Source organism: Vigna umbellata, chromosome 2, assembly GCF_029865625.1.
Source record: "Vigna umbellata cultivar VRB3 chromosome 2, Vumbellata_1.0, whole genome shotgun sequence".
Lineage (NCBI taxonomy): Eukaryota > Viridiplantae > Streptophyta > Magnoliopsida > Fabales > Fabaceae > Vigna > Vigna umbellata.
Genome location: NC_142166.1, coordinates 24,542,963 through 24,563,653, shown reverse-complemented (window position 1 = coordinate 24,563,653; position 20,691 = coordinate 24,542,963). Strand labels below are relative to the sequence as shown.

Genomic DNA, 20,691 nt, shown 5'->3' with positions numbered 1-20,691 from the left:
GTCCAAATCCCTTGTATATGCGCGATTAAGCCGTTCGTTTTAGACTCCCACTGTATACGTTTTATGAGCGTTGCTTTTGTATTGAAGCCGTTCGGCTCTGGAACTTCATTTATGTATAGAAAGACTGTATATTTTGCTGTTAATTGTAATTAATTCTGATTTATGGTAATTACTGTATTTTGGGATGTTACACCCTGTTAATAGAAATTTTAAAGAATTAACATCTCGATTACATAGCACTTTGATCGCTAATCACATTGTAAAACAATTAATCAAATATTAAGGACTCCAGTCATCACGCACACATTGGACAAAGTAGTAGAGTAAGGCTTCAACATCTTGACTTCATTTGAAGGAGTAAACTATTGAAGTAAACTTGCACACGTACAAAGAATGCAAACTTACCATTGAAAAATGCTAAATCAATCTTAATGTTACATGTGTGACAACCGTTTTATCTTAAAAATATTTTTCACACAAAAATCAGGAAGATCCTTCAGCTTTATTCAGAATAATATATTAAATAGCATTCGCTACAATAGGCAAGGATAATAAATTATAAAACATGACTAATTCCAACAACATCCACAGCACAAGATCAATTTAGCAATTCGTGATTAAAAGATATATCCTATATGTCCACGACCATCTTACCATCGAGATGAGAGAATTCTTGGTAAAAGGCCTTGAAGTGCTCATATGAATACTTCACATCATCAACAGCACAAATTTCTCGTATGCTATGCATTGACAACTGAGGTGCACCAACATCGACGGTGCGGATACCAACCCCACTAGCAAGAATAGGACCAATGGTTGAACCACAAGACATGTCATTGCGCACCACAAAGTCCTACAAACATCAATGTACCTTGTTATATAATCCATTATTGCTTACCAAGGCTTACACAACTCTAGGCCTGACAAGAACAAATGTGTCTTCCATTCCTAGACTTCCAAACAAACTTGTTTTTTATCCTCGAGCTTTTAACTTGATGGACTTTAGTCCTTTTATTTTAGAAATATGTGAATTTGGTCCTTTTGTGAAAGTTAAAAACTGTCATTAAATAATAAATTATGTGAGGAGGCTAAATTCACACATTTTGTTAGAAAACTACTTTGTCAATTTGAAAATGCATGAACCAAAATTAAGTTTGATATAAAATACAGGAATCAAAAATACATTTTTCTCTTGGGGATGATTTAAAATAGGTAATAATATTGTTCCTTGAAATATTACAAATACTATAGTTGAAAAGTCTTTTCTGATAGTTAGATTGCCTGGTACAAGCAAATCTATTCCAATTACAATCACAAAAGATGAAGAAAAGTGACAGATTAAATTGTTCACTTAACTTACCTGAACGGGGAGGTTATGTTTTGTTGCTATTTCCCTGAAATAGAAGGATGTGACAGCATTGGTTGCATAGCGCTGGTTTGCATTGTTTTTAATGACAAGTCCTCCGTGTAGTTTGGGTTGATGGTTTGCTTCATGCTTCTCCTGCAAGAAATTTGGTCATGATAAGGAGCAACAGTTTGAATTATTTGCAATCAAAGCATATGGGAAGACTTACCATGTAATTTGGGTGCAGTGCATGTGCCATATCAGCAGATACAAGGTAGCTTCTTTGAGCTGCTTTCTCCAAAAGCTAAAAGAAATCACCGCAACGAAAACTAATTAAATACTGAAAGCACAATTAGAGTGTGGTTATTCCACTTTTCACAGTTGAAATATCTAAAATGCTAAAATGGTGGAATGGTGCTGTAAATTATGAGGGCTGGCACGACAAAGCCATTCTAGATTTAACTAATTGTAAGTAGTAAGATCATCCATGCAGTACACCGGAATAAAAAAGAGTAAAGGAATAAATGTATTATACGTTGGGATTTGTGCCAAAGGTATTGGTAACCCTAGTCACAGCATTTAGCATAACAGGAGAGCCAGCTCCTTGTGCAGAGGCAGAACCAACTTCCTCATGGTCAAATAAAGCCACCATTCTAACTCCCGTCTCTTCCTCTAGACTGCTTTCAGAGGATGTAGCATCTATTAAAGCCTGAAATAGAAACCAAGATGTTAGCGTAGGATAATCAACAACGAGTACATCATGCAAACACATTTCCAATTTCCAGACAGATAATCTCACTGTCTTTTAAGTCTTTAGATTAAGCCCCAAAAATGCCTGAGTTTGATGCCAAAACAAAACCAGCAACCGAAGGCATACACCAGAGGCACTAGAACTTGTGATAGTGTGATGCCATCCAAACCACACCTTGGTTGACACGGGAAAAGATAATATTTAATCTTAAGTTGATTGGCATTTTCCATAGGACCACGGTAATTGACAAAGGAAGCCAAACATCAAGGTTATGCATACCCTTTTGAGAGGAAAAGTCACCAGTTGAGGGGAAAAGAGGTAAAAGGCCCAAGGTCATACATACCCATTTGAAGCACGCAATAGAAACAATGTGGGAGATAAACAGCTCAACACAGCCTGGGTAACCCCTTGTGGGTTGGCTGTTCAGGCCAGGGTCTAGTCCAGTGACCCTAGTCCCAAGGGAATACTAAAATGCCAACATTACTGCTCAAGCTGCATATTTGTTAGAGATGATATTTAAGCTTTAAGACCCTGTGAGATAAGCTTGAAAAGCCCAACCTAAAAGCTAGTACTGAAGAAAAGAGCTCGAAGTAATATGTGGCATTCATACCACTGTGAGACTCCTCCAATGAAGCATAACCACAGAAATAGATTTTGCATGTATTATACTCTTTTAAATACTGTCTTGTCTAGTCTGTTTCTATAACTAGGTAAAAAGGTGGACAATGACTCATATACTTGGGGTTCTCTCAAGATCCTTGTTGCAATAGTAACAGCCATGAGAGGGTTCACATAGAAAGCTACCACTTTGTCCACAGCAAAAACACTACCTAAGCATAATATTCTTCAATAAAATAAAAAAACGAGGAACCAGATTTCATAACCTAGCATGTATTACGTGTGGAAAATGACAGGACATTGAAAGCATAAGCAAAGTAAAGATTCAGGATTGCATATAGGAGTAGAGACTGTCATATTATATTGAGTGTAAAGCATCAATCTTGTGCTCCGAAGAATAACACGTCACCACATCAAACATCCAAAAAGTTTTTTTTTACCAAATTAGTCCCTTAATACCACATCAAACATCCAAATTTTCCCTTTTGTGTCACTAGTCTTCCATAAGAATTAATATGGTACCATTACAGATCTGATAAATGGCTAATTTGACGAACTTAAGACAAATTCTTTAGAGGACTAATGTGGTAATTACACTAATATTGGAAGAATAAAATAAGGGTTCAAAGGTAACCAAAAACACCTTACAGCCGCTATGTATTCACACCCCATATGGTTAACATCATGGTATAGATACATTCATCTAATAAGCACACTTTCCTGTTCTCTGCCATTACAGGACTGCAATCAGAAAATTGCCTAACTTCATGGATTTCCATCATCAATTGTTTCTAGAAGATACAAGGTTTTCTCAGTTATGTATGGACTGATTTATCAAATATGGAGGAAATCAGGACCAAACTCAAGCTCTAGAGTCAGCAGGTGTCTAGAGATCCAAATGCAGTGTTTGGTAAGATCAAAGCCTAAGCAGTGACCTCATTGGCTTATCTGGACGGGATTTTGGTAAAATACCAATTGCAACAGCACAACCAAAGTATCCCTTTTAAAGGCCTTCATGGAAGGTATCGAAGCCCTGTTTAAATGTCCAACAAATCCCTCCACTATTTAGGAAGTTAGCAGGCAAGTGGCTGAAAGGGATGAAGAATCTAATGAAGGAGAAAAGAAACTTCAAGAATAAATAAAAGAAGCATAACAAAGAAGAATAAAGAAGATTCCAGGGGAGATTCACAAGAGACAAACTAAAAAGGAGCAGAAGAAGATATAGAAGCTCTCAATTTTGTAAACTTAGATCATTAGAATATTCCTTCCTTCTCTTGGAATATTCTACCATTCAAGACTCACCAAGAGTTTTGTTGGACAAATTTGGTTTGTTCAAAAATAACATGAAGAGTTACTAACCAACACATGTCACTTTCATCAGTGTAATGATGGTTCATCGCTTTCAACTAACCCATGTGTCACATGTGCTTCTCGGAAGTATAATGATGAGCTTTTACTTAATTTTAGGAGCAACTGTGTGTTTTTTCCCTAATTTTAAGGAACCGCCCAGGTGCTAGGATTAATTGAAAGTTAACTAAGTATTGAACATTAGATTAGTTGAGTTAACTTTAGTTTAAGCAGTCTTATGTTTGTATTTGGACCTCCTAATGTTTCTAAACACTTGAAAGGAGTCTTTTCCTCTTCAAAACCACGGCATGCTCCTTATGAAAGAGAACCAACCCTCTTGTAAAATCACTTGTGAAGATTGAATGAAATCCTTGTGAGTTCACTTCGAAAGTCTAGGTTCTCTAATCTTTTCTTGGTTCTTATCTTGAGAATCTTTCTCAAGTGGCAAATCTCCGTGCTTGTTATTTCTCATTTCTATGTCTTATTTTTTTAATTTCTTTGGCAAGTTGGGTGATGTGGTTTATGTTAAAAGTCAAGATTATGGTTTGAAGTCACAAAATCCTTTAACCAGAAGATGTAGTCAAGCATGACCTATGCTATATGGGAATTTCTAAGTCCTGGAAAAAATTAGAGAAGTGCTTACAAGATTGTTAAGGAAATCCATTTCTTCCCCACACGATTTCACCTTATTAATCTCTTTTTCATCCCTACTATAACAATAGATATGTAACAAAGGCACAAAGTGTTTGTTTGGTTCTACGATCCATTTTTAATGCAAAAACAACTAGTAATAGTGCTGGCAATCCACATTCAGCAAGTCCCAATATGCTCCCAAACAGACTAACATAAAAACCATTTGAGTTTGAATTAATGAGCTATCGATTTAGAGATTCGTAGAATTGGAGAAGATGAAATTATACCTAGAGATCATGGGCTGAAAGCATTCCATTAGGACGTAACTTATAATGATGTTATTAACTGATAGACTTCTTTAGTCAAGAAGACTGTCACCTACGCTGTAAGGCACACTCTCACACAAAAGAAGAAAAGAATGTGTATTTCTTCAGTAGAAAACAATAACAGTGTACAATATATCCACCCTCAAGGGAGTACTCCCCCTCCACAGGAACTAATATCCTGTCTATACAAAAGGAACTCAAAACTGAAAAACCTTTACAGTAACTCCTAACCTTCTTATAAGGTTTTCCCTCCTATCCGCCTAACTGTTAACTGAACAGTTAACCGTCTTACACATTCATTAACCACCTAACAACCCTATTAATTCTTCTTCCTTCTCTCATATACTCTTAATATTCTATCATTAACATATAAGGTAATGCTATTCAGAAATGATTTTCTATTCCTTGCAATACAGAATAGCTGCCTGAACTGACCCAGTTATCTAGACTCGTAAACTTTAAAAATGAAGGTTATATTTTGAAGTTCATATCTAAACTATACACAAGTATTTGAAATTTTACTTAAAAAAAATATATATTCTCTATAAAAGTTAAAGTTCAGTGAGCAAAATGACATGGAGAGATTATCAAGTCGTCCTGAAAAAATGAGTCTTTTGCGGGCCCACTAACATTTTGAAGTTTATATATCTAAACTATACATAAGCATTTGAAACTTTACTTGAAAAATAATCTCGATGGAAGTTAAACCTTCAGTGAGCAAAATGACATGCAGAGGTTATCAAGTCGTCCTGAAAAGATGAATTCCCTTGCAGCCCCACCAACTGTACTTGGTTGTGTATCACAAGCTTGCAATTCAAAATCATAAATGTCATCTGGTTCACATCCAAGCTTACTTGCAAGCAACTGGTGAAAATGGGAAAGAAGAGAATAACCAACAATGAGACTCTACATCGTCATATATACATCCCAGACCCAAATTAAGAAAGTTACAGATTACAACTACATGTGACTGGTGTTAATACACACAACCCAAGAAAGGCAACTGAAATAAAAATAACAAAAATACATTCTCAGATTCCAGGTCAGCTGTTAACCTGCAAAAGAAGAAGGTGGTGCTTCGTATTGGTGGTGCCTGTTTTATCAATTGCTTTATTTCCATCAGTCTGATTTCCATTTTCAACCGGACCATTTTCAGAGGACAATTTATTAAGCTCACCCTGCAAGACAAAGATCAATGAACGTGTAAAAGCTAGATCTAAATAATTAAAAATGAACACTTTGAATCTGAATATGCACTGTTTGTGGTAGTTTTACTTCTGTCAATTAATAACAAAGTATAAATGCATAGTATAACAGTCCAAAACCATTGCATCAAATGTTTAATGAAAACACAAACACAATATTAAGTAACTTGCAACATTGGATAGGTTTAGTGGCAAGGTTTATGTGAGAAGAAATAGAGGTGTTAGGTTTCTTAAGAGTAAGAAACCAATGTATAGATCATATATTAGGATTAAACACTCAAAACTGACAATTCAACGTAAGTTCACATTAACATTAATGGAAAACGTAATTAAGGGAATATTCAACAGCATCCAAGGGAAATAAATCCCTTCATACAGGATAAACCCTATCCAAACTTAAGAAAATACAACCCAACCCACCAGGAGGAACCATTTCCTCCTTAAAAGATAACCCTACTAAACTTAATAACTACCTCTAACCACCCCTAAACTGCCCAACCACCGTTAACTGTCATGAAATCTTCTTATTTTGAAACCTTCTTCCATATACACGTTAAAGGTCTTATCAGGAGGCAGGTAGTTATAACCTCCTAGCAGGTAGTAATAACCTCCAATTGTGTTGTGTAATTATCTTTTATATTTTTTTTATGTTAGATGATTGTGGGCGGTTTTTAGTTGGTTGTTGGGGTGAAAATCTGGAGAGACCGGTTCTCTCAAAAGACTTAGAGAATTGCATGTTGATATTTTCTGTTTTTACCACTTTGGTAGAACAATTTGTGGTTTCTAATTAAGTTCTTCTGTGTAATCTGTTTTACATCTATTTAGTGATTTCTGGATACCACCGTTAACTGTCATGAAATCTTCTTATTTTGAAACCTTCTTCCATATACACGTTAAAGGTCTTATCAGGAGGCAGGTAGTTACAACCTCCTAGCAGGTAGTAATAACCTCCAATTGTGTTGTGTAATTATCTTTTATATTTTTTTTATGTTAGATGATTGTGGGCGGTTTTTAGTTGGTTGTTAGGGTGAAAATCTGGAGAGACCGGTTCTCTCGAAAGACTTAGAGAATTGCATGTTGATATTTTCTGTTTTTACCACTTTGGTAGAACAATTTGTGGTTTCTAATTAAGTTCTTCTGTGTAATCTGTTTTACATCTATTTAGTGATTTCTGGATACCTATCAATTTGGTATTTAGAGCCACTTTCTTGGTCCTGTGAGGGCGTGTGAGGAGTATGGTTCATACAAGAATGGAATCTAGATTAGATGTAGTGGACAAGATGCTGCAAGAATTTATCCAAGATAAGGACAGACAGGAAAATCAGTCTAATGAGCGCTTCCAGCGTTTGGAGGACATGATTCGAGGCTTAACCACCGTGGTTGAATCGCTGTCTTGTAGGGCTGCCAAGGGTGAAACTGCTTCAGCGATGAATGTTGGTCAAGGGTCACGTTGGGAGGAAGAGACAAGTCATCATTTGTCTTCCTCCAAATGGAGAAAACTGGACATTCCAGTTTTTGCAGGGGAGGAAGCGTCTTAAACATTATTTTCAATCGAAGGAAGTCAAGGAGGAGGAACAAATGTAGGCTATCATAGTTGCTTTGGAAGGGAGGGCCTTAAATTGGTTTCAATGGTGGGAAACCAGCAATCCAAATCCTATGTGGTCGTTGTCCGCCGTTTTCAACCCATGATGCTTCAAAATCCTTTTGAAATTCCGATTGGCTTGCGCCAATCAGGGTTGGTAGAGGATTATATTGAGCAATTTGAACAATATGTTGGGTTTCTGAAGGGGATTCATCAGGAATATTTGGTTGGCATTTTTTTGAATGGGTTGAAGGAGGAAATCAAGGCTGAAGTTAAGTTGTATAAACCTAGCACTCTTCATGAGTTCATGATGAAGGCTCAAATGGTGGAGGAAAAGGTTCGAGTCATCTCAAAAGGTGGACCTTTCCATGTTCAACGCAATAATAATGTCTCCAAACCTATTTCAATGACTCACAGTTATTCAAAGAACGGGGAAGTTCGCTAGGCTTTAATATTTCCAGCAATGGTCGGGGGGAAAGCAACGCTTCTGCAAGTACTTTTCATAGTGTGAATCACCCAAGTCGAACGCCTTTTTAGAAATTGTCTCAAGAGGAATTACAGGATAAGATTAAGAAGGGTCTCTGTTTCAGGTGTGATGAAAAGTTTGGTCCTACTCATATTTGTAGAAATAAACAATTGCATATGTTGCTTATGTTTGAGGAGGAACTATCTTGCCTAGATACCCTTCAAACTCCTACTGATACTCAAGAGGAAGGGAAGGAAGAGATAGGTCAGATTTTACAACTATCTCAATGTACCATGGCAGGGCTTACAACTAGGAAGTCCTGGAAACTTTAGGGAACAATTGGTCCTGAGAACATAGTGGTTTTGTCGGACTATGGAGCCTCACACAATTTTATTTCAACAGATCTGATTGCCAGATGTGGGTTACATCAAGAACCAACTCTTCCTTATGTGGTAGACATGGGGGATGGACATAAGGTGCATTGTCAGGGGAAGTGTCATGGTTTTATTCTAGAAGTACAGGGCCTGAAAATTCAACGAGATTTTTTTGTTTTCACATTGGAGGGGTGTGAATGTTATCTTGGGATTGGAATGGTTGGCTTCAGTAGGGGAGGTAAGGGCTGATTTTGGTAGTTTACGATTAACAATTGGTAAGAGGCACGAGGTGCACATCCTTATGGGTGATCCCACTCTATCCAAATTTGAATCTTCTTTGAAAAGGTTGGTGCATGATTTCAATAACAAAGGCTCATGTTATGTTATTAAATGACCAGGAGAAGGAAGCGAATGGTAGTACTGTTCTTGAACAACTTCTCCAATATTTTGGAGTTGCATAATGAAGTTTTTCAAGATCTAGTTGGCCTTCCTCCCAACCGCCCTTATGATCATGTTATACATCTTCATGAGGGTGCATCTATCCTAATCTTAGGCCCTACAAATACTCTCATCAACAAAAGAATGAGATTGAACGCTTAGTCAAAGAAATGTTACAGGCGGGAATCATCAGACCTAGCATCAATCCTTATTCAAGCCCAATCATATTGGTCAAGAAGAAAGATGGAGGGTGGAAGTTTTGTGTGGACTATCAAGCTCTCAATAAGATCATTATTCCCAACAAATTTCCTATTCCTGTCATAGAGGAATTGTTGGATGAGTTGGTTGGTGCAACCACATTTTCAAAATTGGATTTAAAATCTAGTTATCATCAAATTCTCATGAGAGAGGAGGACATTGAGAAGACTTTTTTTCAAACCCATGAAGGCCATTATGAGTTTTTGGTTATGCCTTTTGGCTTGACTAATGCTCCAACCACTTTTTAGGCTTTAATGAATCAGATTCTTCAACCATTTTTAAGGAAGTTTGTCCTCGTTTTTTTTTTATGACATACTGGTTTATAGCCCTACTATGGCTACTCATGTGCCTCATCTAGCAGAGGTATTAACGTTGTTCCAATGTCATCAATTAAAACTTAATCATAAGAAGTGTGTTTTTAGCCAACTACAATTGGAGTAGTTGGGTCACATCATTTCCAAGGATGGTGTGGTTGCAGATCCAACTAAGGTGGAAGCTACAACCACTTGGCCAGTTCCAAAAAGTGCCAAGGTTTTGAGAGGATTTTTGGAGTTAACCAGATACTATAGAAGATTTGTGAAAGGGTTTTGTCAAATTGCCAAACCTCTCACACAGTTATTAACTAAGGAGGGATTTTGCTGGACAGTTAAGGCTCAACGGGCATTTGATGCATTGAAGGGTGTTGTTTCGCAATTGCCAGTATTGGTTGTCCTAGATTTTTCCAAATCTTTCACCTTGGAAACAGATGCATCTAGCAAAGGATTGGGGGTTGTTTTATTGCAGGATGGTTGACCTTTGGCTTTTTAGAAGGCTTGTTTGAGAGGGGTCAGCAAAAATGAGTGTACGAGCGGGAGTTGATGGCTATAGTCCAAGCAGTTCGGAAATGGAAACATTACCTCATGGGCAGTCATTTTGTTATCGTTACATACCAAAAGAGCCTTATCATCTCAAGGAAGTGGCAAAGTGTCCTTATCTTCTTCATTAAACTTAAATTTTGTTTTGTATATTCCTCATTGTCCTTATAATTTAATCTCCTTGAGTCAATTGACACGTTCATTAAATTGTTCTATAACCTTTACTGCTACTTCCTTTGTCATACAGGAATGGTACGAGTCGTCGAATTGGAGAAGGATATGAGTCAGGAGGACTATATTTCCTAAAACCTAACTCTTTTGTTTCCTGCATTTCAACTTCATCTCCTAAAATTTTACATGATCATTTGGGTCACCCAAGTTTGTCTAAGCTGAAGTTGAAGGTTCCAAGTCTTAAACACATTCCTGTCTTAGATTGTAAGTCTTCTCAATTAGGAAAACACGTTAGATCTTCTTATCCAAAGAAATCTGAGACACGATGTAAGTCTATTTTTTCTACCATTCACTCTGATATTTGGGGACCGAGTCAAGTTACTTCCTTTGGTTTTAACTATTTTGTAACCTTCATTGATGAATTTTTTCGGTGTACGTGGGTTTATCTTATGAAAGAGAGATCTGAACTTAGTCATTTTTATGTCCTTTGTTAATGAAATTAAGAATCAATTTGGAAAGACAATTAAAATTCTCAAAAGTGATAATGCTAAGGAATATTTTTCTGCTGCATTTTCTTCATTTTTATCTTCCAAAAGAATTTTACATCAGTCAACATGTCCTCACACTCCACAACAAAATGGCATAGCTGAGAGAAAGAATAGACATCTCATTGAAACAGCACGTTCCCTGATGTTAAATACTAATGTTCCTGTTCATCATTGGGGGATGCAATCCTCACTGCTTGTTTTTTGATCAATAGGATGCCTTCTTCATCTCTTGACAATAAAGTTCCTCACTCCGTAATTTTTCCATTGGTCCTCTTTACCATGTCTCTCCACGTGTTTCTGGGAGCACTTGTTTTGTTCATAATGTCTCCCCAAGTCTTGATAAACTTTCTCCCAAGTCTATTACATGTGTCTTTTTGGGATATTCTTGCATTCAGAAAGGATATAGATGTTATTCTCCCTCCACAAGAAGGTATTATATGTCTTTTGATGTCACCTTTTTTGAGGATACACCTTTCTTCTTGTCTTCCAAGGAGGATCGTTCATCTGTTCAAGAGATACTTCCTATACCATCATGTGATCCCTTGGTCATTCCCGCTTCTCCATCTTCAGCTCAAACTCAAAATGCACAAGATATTGTTCAACCACCTTCCCCCTTGCCTGAAGATCCTCGAGACTCGGCTCCTTCTCCATCAGATTCCCAGACCATGGATCCTTAATCCTCCTCGTCCTCTCTTGACTCAAATCAGGCTTGGCCTATTGCTCTTCGAAAAGGTATTCGATCTACTCGTAATCCTTATCCTGTTTATAATTTTTTAAGTTACCATCGTTTGTCTCCTACATATTTCTCCTTTGTTTCCTCCCTTTCTAACATCAAAGTTCCAAATAATGTTCGTGAGTAGGGATGGCAACGGGTCGGGTCGGGCACGGATAGTGCCTACCCGCAACCCGACCCGCCGGATAAAATCGTACCCGTTACCTGACCCGCTACCCGTCGGGTACCCGTTTAAAAAATACCTGCGGGTATTTTAAAACCCGCAGATACCCACAAAAAATTAAAAAAAAAATTATTTAATACATTTTAAAAATAAAATTTAAATAAAAATACAAATATATATATATAATATAAATTAAATTAAATGTAAATTAAAGTTTAATTTTAATTAAATTTAAACTAATAAAATATAATTTTATTTTATTTTTAATTAAATTTAATTAAAAAATATATAAATTATTTATTTTTTAATTTTTTGCGGGTAACGGGTACCTGCGGAGCGGGTAGTATACTACCCGTACCCGACCCGTTTAGAAGCGGGTATTAAAATACCCGCTACCCGCGGATAGTTACTACCCGCCTCGGATTTTACCCGCGGGTAAAATTGCCATCCCTATTCGTGAGGCACTTGATCACCCTGGATGGCAACAAGCCATGATTGATGAAATGCAGGCACTAGACAATAATGGCACTTGGGAACTTGTACCTCTTCCTCCTGGTAAGAAACCCGTGGGATGTAGATGGGTATATGCTATTAAAGTTGGTCCTACTGGTGCAATTGATCGTCTTAAAGCTCGTCTAGTCGCAAAGGGATATACTAAGGTTTATGGTCTTGACTATTGTGATACTTTTTCTCCATCAGTAGTGTTCGTCTTTTTCTTGCCATGGTTGCCATTTGACAGTGGCCACTTCATCAATTGGACATTAGAAATGCCTTTCTTCATAGTGATCTGGAAGAGGAGATATACATGGAGCAAACTCCTGGATTTAGTCGTGTTGCTCAGGAGGAGTCTAAGTTAGTTTGTAAAGTACGTCATTCACTCTACGGCTTGAAACAATCACCTCAAGCTTGGTTTGGTAAATTTAGCCATGTTGTGCAACAATTTGGATTGAAACGATGTGAAGCAGATCATTCAGTATTTTATGGGCATTCTACACCTGATAAATGTGTTTATCTTATGGTTTATGTTGATGATATTGTGATTACAGGAAATGATGTTGCGAGAATTGCTCAATTAAAGGATCATTTGTTCAACCACTTCCAAACCAAAGACCTAGGTGGTTTGAAATACTTCCTTGGTATTGAAGTGGCACAATCAAAAGAAGGAGTCATCATTTCACATAGAAAATATGCCCTTGATATTTTGGAGGAAACAGGTTTGACAGATTGCAAGCCCATTGATAGTCCTATGGACACAAATAAAAAATTAACGAGAGACCACGGTGAACCTTTCTCAGATCCAGAAAGATACAGAAGGTTGGTTGTAAAACTAATCTATCTTACCATAACAAGACTTGATCTCCAGTGGGAGTTGTGAGCCAATTTATGCAAAAACCTCATATTGATCATTGGAATGTCGCGGTACGCATCCTTAGATATGTAAAAGGGAATCTAGGACATGGATTGTTGTATGAGAACAAGGGAAGTACTGAGTTAGAAGGATATTGTGATGCAGATTGGGCTGGTTGTCCGAATGATCGAAGATCTACCACAGGATATTGTGTACTCCTTAGAGGGAACCTTGTATCATGGAAAAACAAGAAACAAAGTGTTGTTGCTCGATCTAGCACAAAAGCTAGATACCGATCTATGGCCATAGCTACATGTGAACTTATTTGGATCAAACAACTCCTTCAAGAATTAAAATTTTGTGAAAATAAGCCTATGAAGTTGTATTGTGATAACCAAGCAGCTCTTCACATAGCCTCCAATCCAGTGTTCCATGAAAGAACAAAACATATAGAAATTGATTGTCATTTCATCAGAGAGAAGTTGTTGTCCAAGGATCTCATTACAGAGTTTGTCAATTCTAATGAACAATTTGCAGATATTCTAACTAAGTCTTTAAGAGGGCCTAGGATTCAGTTTATATGTTCCAAGCTTTTGCATATGATCTATATGCTCCAGCTTGAGGGGAGTGTTGAAATGTATTAAGTTTATGTTGTTTTGTGTGTGTGCACCCAACTTAAGAGGTGGGTTGTATTCTGTCATAGTATTTTATATATATAGAATACCAAAACCTTGTTAGGGTTAATGAATGAATAAAATGTTTCAGTTAGTTCTCTAACAAAACGGATGAATGGGAGACTTGGGAAGCCAAAATCCAACGTGATCCTAAGCTGGTTTCTCTCATCCACGAGTTATTGTTAAATTTGCGAGCACGTGCAGGGTATGAGTTGAAGAAAGGAAGATTGTTCTACCATGGGATACTGGTGTTACCCAGGAACTTTAGGAACTTTTCTCACATTCCTGGCATCATCATGAAGCTGCATGAGTCTCCTTTAGGAGGCCAAAGTGGGTACTTCAAGACATTTAAAAGGATAGCAGGCGTAGTCTACTGGGAAGGGATGAAACGAGATATCAAGAAGTTTGTGATGCAATGTGCGGTATGCCAATGCAACAAAACAACATTGGCCCCTGCAGGTCTATTACAACCACTGCCTATTCCTACACAGGTCTAGTTAGATATTTCTATGGATTTTATTAGGGGGTTACCCAAGGTGCAGGGCAAGGATACTATTTTGGTCGTGGTGGATTGGTTTACCAAGTATGCTCACTTTTTGGCCCTCGCTCATCCTTTTACAACAATCCAAGTGGCTCACTTGTTCATCAAAAAAGTGGTAAAAAACTCCACGGGTTCCCTTCCAAAATAGTTTCTGACAGTGACAAGCTGTTTTTGAGCAATTTTTGTCGTGAACTATTTAGACAGGCTGGCACAAGTATAAGTTTAGCACAACCTACCATCCCCAATCAGATGGCCAAACCGAGGTTGTTAATCATTGTTTAGAGACTTATCTAAGGTGTATGAGAGGGTCTCAACCCAAGAAATAGCCATAGTGGTTGCCCTAGGCTGAATTTTGGTTTAATACCAATTATAGTGCCTATACAAAAATTCCCCTTTAAAAGCTCTCTATGGTCATGACCTTCGTTAATTTTCAAGGGCAATATTATTCCTTCTAAGGTCCAAAGTGTTAATCAACTCCAACAGGAACATGATGCACTCTTGAAGGAGTTAAGGGAAAACCTATGCAAAGCCCAACACCAGAATCGAATTCAAGCTAATAAGCATAGGCGAGAGGTGGAGTTTCAGATTGGTGACTGGGTTTATCTTAAATTGCAGCCTTATAGATTAAGGTCCTTGGCAAGAAGACCAGATGAAAAACTAAGTCCAAGGTTCTATGGCCTTTAAAAGGTGCTTGAACATATAGGGGCAGTTGCTTACAAGTTAGAACTTTCTGCTCACTCCCGAATACATCCAGTCTTCCATTTTGCAGCATCTCCCCTCTTTAAAAAATAGTTGGGAAGCAGTAGCTACTATCAACAAGGAGTTTCCTAGGATTCACCTTGAGGACAAGGTGAAACTTCATGGAGGGGGTATTGATAGGTTTAGTGGCAAGGTTTATGTGAGAAGAAATAGAGGAGGCAAGTAGTTATAACTTCCTAGCAGGTAGTTATAACCTCCTGCAGTTGAGTTGTGTTATTATCTTTTATATTTTGTTTATGCTAGATTATTGTGGGAGGTTTTTAGTTTGCTAAGGGGAAAATCTGGAGAGACCGGTCCTCTCAAAAGACCTGGAAAATTGTATGATGATGTTTTCTGTTTTTACCACTTTGGTAGAACAGTTTGTGGTTTCTAATTAAGTTCTTTTGTGTAATCTGTTTTACATCTATTTAGTGATTTCTGAATACCTATCACATTGCATGCTATTATAAGTTTAAAATCCATATTTAACATAGCCACGTGCAAGCACTTAAATAACATTTCAGATAGCCTAACATTAAATGCATTTAATCCGCGGGACTTGATATATTAAACCAGGGCATCACAATAATAACTATTTCCATAGAATAATCAGTAACCACTACGATTACCTTCAGCGATGTTGCCAAGATTGGAATGAGGTGTGTCTCGTTGTTGAATTTGAATCCATCAGAAGAAACAGTCCTGTACACGATGAACCAGACGAAAATGATAAACCCAAAATAATGATCAAGAAAGCTAACAGACAATGCATCTCAACAACAGTGACAGAACCTGTCCAAGTGAATTGCCAAAGTTGGGATCCGCATTATAGGTTCCTCAATCCTAACAAGATGATGCGAGTATGAAACAGAGCCTGCATTCTCTTCTCGAACAATGACCCTCCCCGCCACAGTCAAGTCTCGGTCAAACCACGTGTGCCACAAACCACCTCCATAGATTTGAACACCTACCTCCAAAATCCCACCCTTAACCACCTGCACAACACACACCACTAATTAAACATGTCTTCCACTGCATCCATATAATAACATATCAAACTCAAAATCCAATACACTAATTATGAATTCAAATTTATTTGAGTAAACAGAAACTCCATCCTTGAGGTTGGTGAGTGCTGTCACATCATTCTCTGAATAAAAAAATTAAAAAAATCTTGAAAACTATCTATCTCAATCACATTAGTCCAACACATTTAACTTAAATGATAATATTAAAATAGAGTAAACGATCACTTTGAACCCCTAATTTCCTGAATTGAAGGAAATTAGAAAAAAAAATCCTCAAAGTGTAAACTTATATAACCCAGATTCTATGGAAACCAAAAGTGTATTATTGATAGAAAAAGTGAGGAATAGTATAACCATTGTACCCAGAGAAAAGCTCCTCATAGAAAAGATCATTCTCTCTCTCCCCAACCCATACGGTTTCTAACAAAAAAGTTACAGAATGAATTACAAGCATTTCCCTCTCCCTTCGCGTACCCCAACTAACTGCCACCTCAGCAGCTCTTCTCAAAGTACTCTATTCAACTCAGTTGCTTGTTCAGGCCCAAACTCAATATCCTTACATAAACCGAGAATCACATAAATCTACATTTCAGAAAACGTGTCACTAAAGAGATAGTGAGTAATCAAACTGAGGAACTTACTCGACATCTTAAAGAACTTATTTAACATTTCATTAATCACAGTGACTAACATAACTAGACCTACTAAAGTGGTTGTTTTCACTCTGTTGACATGCTTTCAGGGACCAAAATGACAATAGCTGCTTAAATCGTATACTTAGATTAAACCACTTACAAATACCTATCTGACATTTTTCTAACTTTACTACTACGACAGACCCAGAACTTGGGAACCTAAAATAGAAATCTGTTACCTTGGAGACAGGCTTGAGTTTGAGACATGGACTATCCGTGTGAGCGCCAATTATGTAGAATCCATTTCCAGCAACGTACCTGAGAAGAAGTTGAAAAGGGAAGCACCATTAGGAGTATTGGTGTTGTTTCGTGTTTGGTTGAAAAAGAGGGGGACGGAACGGAACGGAACGAACTTTTTGCCGACGGCGAATGCTACAACGGTGGAGTGGTTTCTGGTGAAGAAGTACTTGTGGCCAGGTTGCAGATCCCACAGTTCCCTCTCGGAAAGTTGTTGGAACCCCGCGCTCTTCAAACGCTTCTTCGCCTCATCTGAAACGAAGGAAGAAAGAGAGAATGAGGATTTGCGATCCGGCTAGTACAGAAGGAAAGGAGAGAGAGTTAGTTATGGTGTTACCGACGGCGTGGAAAGCCGTTGGAGAAGCGTTCAGGAAGTCGATAAAATCGGAAACGACGTCGTAGCTCTGCTGCTTCGCCATTGTCGTTCAGATGCTAACACTGGATCCGCGATTCTGAGACCCTAAAACCACATCTCGTTTTCACCGTAACGGATATATTGAAAATAAATAAAATAAAAAGCATTTAAACCGTGAACGTCTCCACGTTCCTTAGGATTTGATAGTTAGAAAAACAAGAATTGTTATTATTTATACCTAAATGTTGTTTCTATATTCTTTTGTCTATACCTAACTATTTTTTGTGGTGTGATTTTTAATTTCTCTAATATTTTTAATTAAAAATTATTTATTATTTAATAATTTAGAGAATCCACTAATTTGTTAATGCAAAAGTAATTATAAGATTCATCAATTCAAATATTAATTATGTAATTTTATCATCGTTAACCCTACAAAATTATATATTTCTTAAGCTTTTAAAATTATAATATTTTATTGTTGTGATGGATAAATTATAATAATTAAAACTTGTTTTATTATGTTAATTTATATGAAAAATATTAATTTATAATTAATGAGCATTAATTATAAGTTTTATATTATTTTTATAATTTTAAACAATTTTTCTCACTTATTTTTTAAGTTAGTTTAAATGCATAATGATTTTATTTGTGCAAAAAGTTTCTTCAATTTAAGATGTTTATAAAAAGTAAAATCTAGTGGCATATTTGTAAATATAACAAAGTTAAATTTAAAAAAAAGTCAAATCACAACGTTTGGATTTAGAATCATCGTGGAATTGAAAAATCACGATGGTTTGATGAAGTAAACGTCATGAAATTGCTAACGAGGGTTAAAACTATTTTACCTTTTAACTTATGTGTATGCCTAATTCATCTTCCTGCCTTCGAAGCACACTGCATCATTATCTTTTCTTCATTCTTTTTCGTCATTCCATTTGTTGCCCTTTTCGCACCACTAAAGTATCGTTGTTTCCTCACCTTATTGTGATTTTTGCCTTGCACCCAATCCTCGTGCCTTAGTGGTTTTGCGCAATATTCTCTACCATTGGCCCTCCTTTAGCACATCATTCATCGTGTTTATCTCTTCAAGCACGGAATGATGGCAATGTTCTAGCTAGGACAAGCCAAATCTAGAAGCAACCAAGGCAAGAAGAACAAGATGCTTAAGGTTTTAGATGGAGTGCGGAATGGTGATGGTATAAGGTGGAGGTTGTCACGATTTTGGGTGTTTGAATGGTGATTGAAGGGTGTGTTTGGTGGTTCTTTAAGAGAGGTTGGGTCATCTCTTAGAGGAAGGTGACTAGAGGAGACCACTTGGGTTGCTCTAGCCTAGGGTGACCTTAAAAGAGTAGTATGGCACAAAAATGGCAGGATAATTGTACTTTAAATCAAAGGTGATTACATGATGGAGGGCACCTCTATTTATAGGCTACAGTGTCTCAAAATGGACATAAACTTTAACTTGAAGGAGCCACCTTGGTTGGCTTAGAGAGCAAGGAGAAATCCTCTCCAATAGGAAGGAGACAAGTGGCAAAAATTCTCTCAAATGAGAGAGTGACATGTGACCACTACTTATGGAAAAACTCTTCATTCCTAGAGTAACACATGGTCACTAACTAGGAGGAAAACTCTCCAATGGAAAGCCTCCACATGCCTAGGACGACATCTTTCTTCCTTGTCCTCCAAGCTTAGCCAAAATGTTGACCCCTTGGTCAACACACCCATTTTGGATGTCCAAGCATAGTCAACTTTGGGCTTTGACCTTTGTTGACTTGTTTGGTCAAAATCCTATTATACTTGGCATAAAATACAAGGCCTAATTGAAATTATACATTACTAGACCCATAATACAAAGTCCGAATAAAATCTAGACTACTTCGTCCAAAATATAAAGCCCAAATAAAATCTAGACTACTTCACCCAAAATACAAGGCACAAAATTATTCTTACTCTACTAAATTTTCATGATGACTTAAGATGGCCCAAGAGAAAGAGTTTAGGCTCATCTTTCATAGATGCCTCTAAATCTTCCATAGATGCCTCTAAATCTTCATGAATGTGCTAGGTCATGGCAAGGGGTATGCCATCAGTTTGTCTTCATAGTTTGTCGTTCTTCTTCCTTTTCATTCATTGTCGGTCTCTTCGTCTTCATTCCTTCTGTCTTCATTCCAGGTGAGTATTTTTTATATTGTTTTAATTTTTTTAGGCTTAATACCCTCTTTGGTCCCTAGTTTCAGTGGTTAATGTCAATTAAGTCCCCATTTATGAAAGTGTTTTTAATATGTCCAAAGTTATTCAAATTAGTATCAATTTTGTCCCTTCCGTTAACTAGTAGGAAACAGAGTTAATGCGTTGATGATGTGGCAGTAATTATTGGCAATGTGGTAATAGATTGTTGTGTGTGTGGTGACGTGTATGTTAGTAAGTGAAGTACCCCTAAACGTGGGGAGGACACTGATCTAGGGCATAGAAAAAACCAATAAGGGTCTTCTTCTCCATTACGGCACAGGTACAGTGGTAGGGTTAGGTCTTCTTCTTGAAATTTGTCTTCTTCTCCTCTGTGTTGTTATTGTTTACGGTTTAGATGTTACTGTTGTGAGTTGGTAGTAAGGTGGTGGTTCGTCTTTGGCGGTTCGTCTTGGGCGAGTTCGTGTTTGGTCGTTCATAGTTGGTTGGCGAAGTGGTTCATGGTTGGTGGTTGTCTCGCTTTGAGCTTCGCGACGTACTGGCAATGTCTTTCAATCAAGGTTGTTCGTCTTGCTCATGGGGGAGCTCTCGTGGTGCTTCATCGAGGGGATTCGTTGCAAACCAAATATGCCATTGCGGGGAGGTTGCTGTGTTGAGAGTGGCAAGAACAGTTAAGAACCAGGGGAAGCAATTCTGGGGCTGCCCTAATTACAAGGTTTGTAGTTTAATTTTTGTTATAAATTGTTTTGGTGATTAACTAAATGTTTATGGTTGGATACTTTGAACAGCGGACAAGAAATGAAGAATTTTAAGGATGCAACTTCTTTAAATGGCGTAATGATGATAATGTAGATGATGGTGGTAGTATTATTGCTTGGCAAAGGAGAAAGATTAATACTCTGAAGAAATCTCTTATGGGTTGTCAAAAAAGGGAGAAGATGTGGTTAGGGAAAAGATTAATACAACTGAATGTTTACAAAGAAGCCAATAATGGCTATAATACTTAAGCTAAAGTTGATCATATTGTGATGTCAATGTTCAAAATACAAGTGAAGTTGTATATAACTTCT

General features: G+C 37.3%; 1 protein-coding gene across 1 annotated transcript; it reads right to left on the bottom strand.

Annotated features, from left to right (window-relative positions):
* Nucleotides 1-483: 483 nt before the first annotated feature.
* Nucleotides 484-17,603, bottom strand: LOC124828086 (Zn-dependent exopeptidases superfamily protein). The gene is made up of 11 exons (XM_047301305.2): nucleotides 17,411-17,603; nucleotides 17,190-17,325; nucleotides 17,016-17,094; nucleotides 15,906-16,108; nucleotides 15,743-15,815; nucleotides 6,076-6,198; nucleotides 5,729-5,884; nucleotides 1,881-2,054; nucleotides 1,575-1,649; nucleotides 1,361-1,501; nucleotides 484-853 (listed from the first exon to the last, which is right to left on the bottom strand). Exons 1-11 carry the CDS (start codon nucleotides 17,490-17,492, stop codon nucleotides 632-634), a joined length of 1,464 nt encoding a protein of 487 aa, XP_047157261.1. The 5' UTR covers nucleotides 17,493-17,603; the 3' UTR covers nucleotides 484-631.
* Nucleotides 17,604-20,691: the final 3,088 nt, after the last annotated feature.

Coding starts and splice junctions, on each gene's coding strand:
- LOC124828086 (XM_047301305.2), bottom strand. CDS start 17,492: ATGGCGAAGCAGCAGAGCTACGACGTCGTTTCCGATTTTATCGACTTC. Junction 2,055..5,728: donor TGTCATTTTGCTCACTGAAG/GTTTAACTTCCA, acceptor TTTCTATTTCAG/GCTTTAATAGATGCTACATC. Junction 854..1,360: donor AACATAACCTCCCCGTTCAG/GTAAGTTAAGTG, acceptor TGATGTTTGTAG/GACTTTGTGGTGCGCAATGA.